The sequence below is a fragment of the Colobus angolensis genome, unplaced genomic scaffold (genome assembly GCF_000951035.1).
Source record: "Colobus angolensis palliatus isolate OR3802 unplaced genomic scaffold, Cang.pa_1.0 Scaffold84, whole genome shotgun sequence".
Lineage (NCBI taxonomy): Eukaryota > Metazoa > Chordata > Mammalia > Primates > Cercopithecidae > Colobus > Colobus angolensis.
Genome location: NW_012122265.1, coordinates 692,694 through 700,429, shown reverse-complemented (window position 1 = coordinate 700,429; position 7,736 = coordinate 692,694). Strand labels below are relative to the sequence as shown.

The following is a 7,736-nucleotide window of genomic DNA, read 5'->3' as shown; positions in this document are numbered from 1 at the left end:
CCCTGATCTCCAGAAATTTTCTCTTTTTTTTTTTTTCTTTTTTGGGACGGAGTCTCGCTCTGCCCCCCAGACTGGAGTGCAGCGGCGCGATCTCGGCTCAGTGCAACCTCTGCTTCCTGGGCTCCAGCAATTCTCCTGCCTCACCCTCCCGAGTAGCCGGGACTACAGGCGTGTGCCACCATGCCCGGCTAATTTTTGTATTTTTAGTAGAGATAGGAGTTCGCCATGTTGGCCAGGCTGGTCTCGAACTCCTGACCTCAAGCGATCCACCTGCCTCGGCCTCCTCGAGTGCTGAGATTACAGGCGTGAGCCACCTCCCCTGGCCCTCTTATCTTTTTAATTTGCCGGACTTGGTGGTGCACACCTGTGGTCCCAGCGACTTGGGAGGCTGAGGTGAGAGAACCGCTTGAGCCTGGGAGGCAGGTGAAGATTTCAGTGAGCCGAGATCACGCCACTGCACTCCAGCCTGGATGAGAGAGTGAAACTCCGTGTCACGCACACACACAGAAAAAGAAATGCAGGGCAGACTTGCTGACCCCCCTCATCATCGGGCTTTGTAGGGGAGGCATCCTTCTGTGCTTGTCTGTCAGTGCTGCTGTCACCACCGTGCCTGAGTCTTGGTGCCCCTGCTGGAGTCTGACCCTTGCCTGCTGAGTCCTGGTCACATGTGAATCCCCAGGCTCGTGTGTGCCAGCCCGCCATAGGCTCTCAGTGCAGCTTGCTGGACGAATGAGGAAAGCGAGTGGGCTGCTAGAGTGAGTGGCTGGTGGCCTGTCCAGACCCTTTCCCAGGGATATGAACGGCAGGGGCCTCCCATGTGGCCTCCCCTTTCCCAAGCTTCTGTCTCTGCACGTTAGAGCCATCAGTGTGGGAGTTTTCTGGAGGTCTTGATGGTGACTGGACCTTGGTCCCAGGGAAATTAAAGCTTCTAATTGGCTTGGGAAATGGGAGAGGTGGCTCCCTGGAGAAGCAGTCTCTCCCTGATTGAAGGCAGCAGAGGTGAGGAAAGACCCCACAGCGGCAGAGGCGGCTTGCTCTGGCCGGGGTGGGGGATGAACCAGCTAAGGACAGGCCCCTGGAGAGCTACCCTGCTGTGGCTGGTGCGGGCTGAGGGCAGCTGCACATCAGGACCTTGGTGGCCTTGGTTTTCTATGCTCCTCCCAATTACTTCTAGTTTTCGTTTCATTTGTATTTCTTACATATGTTAGACACACATATGTACAGCCAGAGTAGGTGGGAGAGGAGGCTCCTCACGCTCCACCCAGGGATCTGGGCATTGCCAGGTTACTCCAGCCAGGATCGTACTGCTAGGTCTCAACTTCTGATCTGGGTGAATGTGTTCGCCTCGCCGGTAGCAGGGGGGTGAGGCCAGCAGGCAGTGAGAGGCAGCTTGGATGTGGGCTCCAGGCCTGTGTAGACCGTGGAGAACTCAGCTGGCCTCTCTGTTCCTCCCCTCGCTTGACACAGGGATGCGCTGGACGCCCTGGGCCTGAAGCGCTACTGCTGCCGCCGGATGCTGCTGGCCCACGTGGACCTGATCGAGAAGCTGCTCAATTATGCACCCCTGGAGAAGTGATCAGGCTGGAGTCCGCCTACCTGCCATGCTGACCATGGGCCATGAGCATCCTGCCCCAAGTTCACGAGGCTGAGGCATCCAGGAGCTAGCGCAATGCCTTGCCACAGCGTGTGTGTGTCCCATCCCCCACTCTGGAAGGAACCAGCCAGTAAAGGTCTTTCAGAACTACCAAGGTCCCAGCCCTCACTAGGATGTCAGGGGCCAGGACTAGGCCCAGCTCTCACACTGCGGCAGCCCAGGGAAGCCGACTGGGCCATGAACTCTCCCAGCCCTGGGGCCCACAGGCACCCCCGCAGGAGGTGCTGCCAGGAGAGCCTTCCATCTCGGGGCTCTTTGAGATTCCCTCCTTCTGGGTGCTCTTCAGGCTGAGCACAGAGGCTCCTGCACCCTCTCTGATGGAATCTGAAGAGCCAGATTTAGGCCAGGCGCACTGGTTCACCGCTATAATCCCAGCACTTTGGGAGGCCAAGGCGGGCGGATCACGAGGTCAGGAGATCGAGGCCATGCTGGCTAACACGGTGAAACCCCATCTCTACTAAAAATACAAAAACAAAAAAAAAATAGCTGGGCGTGGTGCCGGGCGCCTGTAGTCCCAGCTACTCGGGAGGCTGAGGCAGGAGACTGGCATGAACCCGGGATGGGGGAGCTTGCAGTGAGCTGAGATTGCGCCACTGCACTCCAGCCTGGGTGACAGTGAGACTCCATCTCCAAAAAAAAGGAAAAGAACCAGATCTTCTGGGGCCCAGTCTTTGCTACGGTCACGGCTGCCAGCACTTGCTGGCCCCTGCCCACTGCTGCCTGTCCCTGAGGGTCCCGCCCGAGCCTAGCAGGGAGGGCAGGCCTTAAGACGCCCCTAGCTGGCTTCGGAGGCGGCCCTAAGGAGGCCCTGCTGTCCAGGCAGTGCTACCAGCAAGCACCGCAGGTCAGATGGCCCTGCTGCTGAGATACCTGGCGTGGTGTCCTCTGGTGGGGGAGGATGGGTCTGCCTCAGGGTCTTCAGTTCTGAGCCTTAGGGACAGGAGCCTGGGCAGCAGGGGGTACAGTGACTGAGCCCTGGCTCCTGTCTCCAGGGTACCTCTGCCAGACACCAGGCTCTGGTACCTCCCACCCTTGCCCCCAGCAGGGCCTGTAGGCTTCACCATGTAAACCCCCTCACCCTACTGCCCCCACCCATCTGCCTGACGCCTCTCTTACCTGGACACAGTCCCCAGTCTGCACCGTTCTCATGTCTGCTCCCCACCATGACCAGAAGGGTCTTTGGAAACCCATTTTTCCTCTCCCCCAGGGGCTCTGAACACACCACCATCTCACCCTTTAGGAACATGCTCAGTTCTTTCTGCTGTGAGACCTGTGCTTGGCTGTCCCTGGCATCAGACCTCCCTTCCCTGGAGCCCCATGGGGGCTGTGTCCTGGCTCTGCCCTTCTTTGTCCTGACGCTGGGGGGGGGGTCTGTCTACCCTGCTGGACGTGAGGGGCCCTGAGAACAGACCACCATCTGTCACCAGCACAGCGAGCTCGTCCATCTGCCCCACAAGTGTTTATTGAGCACCTGTATGTGGCAGGGATGGTTGTGGGCATCTGGGTACAGCAGTGAACAAAACCAGGAGGCCCCTGCCCCGCACAGGCACATGGATGGGGCAGGGCACAGTGACCATGTTGCATTTCGGGTGGTGGTGACCGCGGTGGGGAAGACAGCAGGGGCTCTGACGGAGACGAGGCCTGGGTGGGGAGGGGCAGAGGCCCAGGCCCAAGGGTCAGAGCTTACTCGGCTTCTCCGACTGGGATGGGGCCGTGTGGCTGCAAGGCAAAGCCCCAGTCCCTGAAGGGCCTGGGGTGTGAAGGGCTTCTCGCCCTGCTGGGAACACTCGGCCTTGCCCCACTCAGCAAGGCCCCTTCCAGCCTGCATATGACCACCAGGCAGAGTGTGTTCAGGGAACCCCATAAAACGCCCCTGATACTGTCGTCCCACCAGCCCCCCTCACTTCCCTGCTGGGCTTTGGTGTGCAGCGAAAGGCACTTGAAGCTGCCTCTGGGATTGGGGTCCCCAGAGGTTATGGTGATGGCACAGGGTGGGTGTCATCAGGGAGCCCAGCCCCTGGCACTTAGTAGTCTCAGCTCAGTAGTTGGGTGCAGCAGCAGCAAGGCACAGAGAGCCACGGCCAAGCCCAGCTTGGGTCAGTAGTGCTCCAGCTTGAGGCTCCTGTACAGGCAGCACGTGAAGATCATGCCAAAGACCTGTGTGCAGAGCCAAGCGGGCATAAGGAGACGCCGCGGGGCCAGCAGCCACCGCCCTGCCCCGTGTCCCCAACAAGATGCCCGTCACCCCGTGTGCCCTCACCTGCACACAAGCAATGCCGGTCCCCACAGCCCCAATGACCCTGAGGTGCTCCTGGATGAAGGTCTCCAACTTGGTGATGCAGCCGCCCTGCGGGACACAGATGGGTGCTGAAGGTGGGCCCAGGGGGCACTTCCCACTGGCCCCCACCACCTCCAGGGTGTGGCCATGCCCACCCCTAGCACCTAGGCAGCCAGGCCACTAACAGCTCAGTCAGCCACTGGGCTGCCCACCCACCTCCTCCTAAGATATTGGAGGCGTGGTCTCACTGCCCACATCCGGCCACGGGGGTGACCCCACACCACCTCATAGATACTGGAGGTGCGGTTCCGCTGCCCACCCACCTCCACCTTGTAGATGTTGGAGGCATGGTCCCGCTGCCCACAACCGGCCACCACCGTCTTGCAGCAGCTGTCGGGGACCACGCGGCCACCGGCCTCCCCTGAGCGGATCCACTCGCTGTCCCGCCAGTCCTGTGAGTTGTTGCTGCCACAGCAGTGGAACTGCATCAAGAACAAGGGCTGGGGGTGAGACCTGGGACCAGAGGCTCCTGCAGAGGTCCAGGGAGGCCCTGGGGATGCATGCGCCCTCCCAGCACCACCCACCCACCTCCTGCTGCAGCTGGTCCACAGCGCTGGTCACAGCCTCGTGGCCCGGCTGGTGGTAGCGTTTGGCCATGGTGTCCTTCAGGTTCTCCTTGAGCTCTGTGTTCAGCTGGGGTTGGGGTGCAAGAAACTTCAGTCTCAGTCTAAGACCTTCCAAGGTGGGGCTGGCAGAGCCCCAGGATGGCCTGCAGGGAGGCCCAGGTCCCGGCTCAGAGCCAGAGGGAAGGGCTGAGGTCAGACCTCGGCGTGAGGGGAGGTTGGGGGGTGCCAGGACCGTCACCAGGGTGACGAGTGCGGCAGAGGCAGAGACGGCTTCCGGATCCCCTGGACACCTGCCTGACCCCATGTGCCCCTGCAGAGACCTTAGACCCCACCTCCAGGGCCCAGTGGCCCATTGGTCAGCTCTGGGACGGTGGGCATAGGGGCTGGGGCTAGCCATGCGTGTGCATCTGTGTCTGTCCACCCCACCTGTGCATGTCTGTGTCTCTGAATGGCCTGCCCAGGCCCCTCACCTGCTGGTAGTAGACATAGGCGAGGACACCAGCGATGATCTCCAGCAGAAAGATGAGGAGGAGCAGGATGAAGTACTGGGTGGGCGGGGAGAGGTGCACAAGGAGGCCTAGTTCTGAGGCCTAGTGCCTGGGCACTTCAGAGCAGAGTCCCCACCGCGGCTCCCCAGGCTCCAGGTGGGGGCTGAGGGGCGGCCACCCTCCCTGAAGGTTTCTTGTGGAGCTAGTGTCTTCCCTCAGCTGGTCCAGCGGGAATGTGGGGACCCACAGGACTAGGCAGGGGTGGAGGGACCGTGACCCCCCCAGGTGAGCACAGCAAGGCACAGGTTCAAAGCCTGCAGCCACAACCCCCTTGGGCCCCATCCAAACCACCCCGCCCCGTGGTCCTGCACCCTGCTGACCAGGCGCAACAGGTTCCGACGCTCCTTGAAGGTGGCACAGCAGCCCAAAACCCCGGTCACCATGACGACGGCGCCCGCCACCACCAGGATGTAGGCTGTGGCCAGGTAGGTGCCCGAGGCCAGGAGGCTGATGTAGTCACTCTTGAGGGCCAGCGTCCAGATGCCCACTGCCATGACAGCCAGGCCGGCCAGCTACAAGCAGTACACACCAGTCACCGCGTCTGCGCAGGTCTGATGGTGGCCCAGGAGGGGCGGGGGTGGGGGTGGGGGCAAGGCGACCCCTGCTCACCCAGAAGCAGCAGTTGTAGGTAAACAGCAGGTACTTGAGGCAAACGGTGCCACATGTTGTCTTCTTCTCGTTGAACTCACCCATCCTGGGGCTGGGGAGGCAGGGGAGGCGTCAGCGGGGCCTGATGGGGACAGACAGGAGGAGAGAACACAGATGCCCAAGCCAGCCCAGGAGTCGGGTGGAGCCAGCCACTGTCCTGGGAGACCTGCGAAGGAGCCCCTGTGGGAACAGGACGTGTCACCTCCTGGCGAATCAGGAGCCCTGACCAGGTGCAGCCACGAGAGACCCCTGGTGCCCACAGATAGGATGGGGGTCATGGAGGACCTCCCATCATCACTGCTGACTCATCCCTGCTGGCGGCCCGGGGAGGAAGCCCTAGCGGGTACCTCCGGTGAGCTCATGCCAGCCTGCCCGCCCCCCACGGCATTCCCAGGGCCCCACATCACAGGCTGACAGGAGCCTACGGGCCTGCAGTGAGGGCGGAGGCGGCCACTCAGAGACAGCAGAGGGGCAAGGGCTCAGACAGGCCCCAGCGCAGCCCCTTCCTAAGGCTCTCCAGGCCTGTTTACGGTCTGTTAAAGGGCAGCCCTTCCTTCCTCCTGGCCCGAGTGGGGAGAACGGAGCATGGAGGCAGGTGGAGCCTGGCAGACTGCGAGGGTTTTTCCTGGACAGGGGGCCACACCTGGGGGCAGCGCGGACAGGCTGTGCCCCTCCCCAGAGACCCCGTGCCCTGCCCAACATGCAGCAGTGGGTAAACTGTGAGCACAGGGAAGGCAGGGAGGGCGTGGGATGCAGACAGCAGGTGAGCGCCCCGGGCCACATTTCCAGACAGCACAGCCAGGCCTGGACTTTCACCGCCCCGCTTGCTCTGCCCCACCCTGCCCAGCACACACCAACCGGGCTGGGAATGACTCCTCTGCAGGACAGGTGGACAGAAGCTCCCCAGGACTCTAGGCTAGAAAAGCAAGGACATGTCAGGTCACAGGTTACAGGTCTGGCCCAAGGGCCAGAGTGGGCTGGGTTCATTCTGGAGGCAGAGAGAGGAGTGGCCAAGCCTGGTATTTTAGTTTGGGCTAGGGTGGGGCAAGGCAGAGGACATGTCTTTTCTTTTTTTCCTTTTTTTGAGACAGAGTTTCGCTCTGTCACCCAGGCTGGAGTGCAATGGTAGGATCTCGATCTCGGCTCACTGCAACCTCCACCTCCTGAGTTCTAGCAATTCTCCTGCCTCATTCTCCTGAGTCACTGGGATTACAGGCGCCCACCACCACGCCCAGCTAATGTTTGTATTTTTAGTAGAGACAGGGTTTCACCATGTTGACCAGGCTGGTCTTGAACTCCTGACCTTAGGTGTTCCACCCGCCTTGGCCTCCCAAGGCAGAGGGCATTCCCGGACAGTGCTGATCCTGGGAGGGACCTCATGCCTTCCCCAGGTGCCCCACTCTTGGCCTTCGCTCCAGGCCCATCACTGGCCCATCCCCCCCCCCAAACAGCAGCAGCAGCTACAGCCTGGGAAAGAGGCATCATGAAGCTGGCGGGGCCAGACCTGACCACTGAGCTGAGAGGGGACATTCACCCTCCATGAAGCCCGGGGCCTAAATACACGCACGAGGGGTGGCACGAGCAGGCCCTGCCACCAGCGGGGCGGTGTGCCGATGCGGGGGATGTGTGAGCCCCTCACCGATCTGCCCCTGGCCTGGCTGTGAGGTCCCAGGCTTTCTGGAGAGGCTGGTTCAGGGCACAGATGCGGCCTCCACCGCGAGGACACAGGCGACCCGCTGAGGAGTGGCCCCTCTTCCCAGGAATGCCTCGTCGTCCCTCTGAACCCCCTGGGAAAAGGCCATCCAAAAATAGCTCTCCGGCCCTCCCGGAGTCCCCGGGACCCGCACCAGGCCCCTGGGCGACCCGCGCCCTATCGGGGGAGCCCCAGTCGGGGGGACCTGGGACTCCGCGCCTGCCAAGCGTCCCCGGGGCACTGCAGTGAGGTCACCGCCGCCGACCCCGCCCGGCGCGGCCAATGGCGC

The 7,736-nt window shown here is 61.9% G+C and overlaps 2 protein-coding genes across 5 annotated transcripts in view; one reads left to right on the top strand and one right to left on the bottom strand.

The window, feature by feature from the left end:
* POLR2L (polymerase (RNA) II (DNA directed) polypeptide L, 7.6kDa) overlaps positions 1–4,519 on the top strand; it is a 4,988-nt gene extending 469 nt beyond the window's left edge. The window contains exons 2-3 of one of the 2 annotated variants that reach the window (XR_001000444.1): positions 1,468–1,686; positions 4,269–4,519. Coding sequence is in view for 1 of the 2 variants with exons in the window: in XM_011930018.1 (XP_011785408.1) it covers positions 1,468–1,576 (109 nt within the window). In the remaining variant the exon portion in view is untranslated. Of the gene's footprint in view, positions 1–1,467; positions 1,743–4,268 lie in introns of those variants that run through there. The other variant, XM_011930018.1, reaches the window with a different exon arrangement.
* CD151 (CD151 molecule (Raph blood group)) lies at positions 3,095–6,697 on the bottom strand. 3 transcript variants are annotated; one of them, XM_011930021.1, is made up of 8 exons: positions 6,609–6,697; positions 5,716–5,806; positions 5,427–5,618; positions 5,029–5,103; positions 4,521–4,625; positions 4,256–4,414; positions 3,915–4,001; positions 3,095–3,811 (listed from the first exon to the last, which is right to left on the bottom strand). In XM_011930021.1, the coding sequence occupies exons 2-8, from the start codon at positions 5,797–5,799 to the stop codon at positions 3,752–3,754; spliced, it is 762 nt and encodes a 253-aa protein (XP_011785411.1). In that variant the 5' UTR covers positions 5,800–5,806; positions 6,609–6,697; the 3' UTR covers positions 3,095–3,751. The 3 variants fall into 3 exon arrangements, with proteins under 3 accessions (XP_011785411.1, XP_011785410.1, XP_011785412.1); XM_011930020.1 differs by having other exon boundaries at positions 6,455–6,667; XM_011930022.1 differs by having other exon boundaries at positions 4,262–4,414; positions 6,609–6,667.
* Between the last annotated feature and the right edge of the window lie 1,039 nt (positions 6,698–7,736).

Coding starts and splice junctions, on each gene's coding strand:
- CD151 (XM_011930020.1), bottom strand. CDS start 6,537: ATGTGGCCCGGGGCGCTCACCTGCTGTCTGCATCCCACGCCCTCCCTG. Junction 5,104..5,426: donor GTCGGAACCTGTTGCGCCTG/GTCAGCAGGGTG, acceptor CCGCCCACCCAG/TACTTCATCCTGCTCCTCCT. Junction 4,626..5,028: donor CCTATGTCTACTACCAGCAG/GTGAGGGGCCTG, acceptor CCCCAACCCCAG/CTGAACACAGAGCTCAAGGA.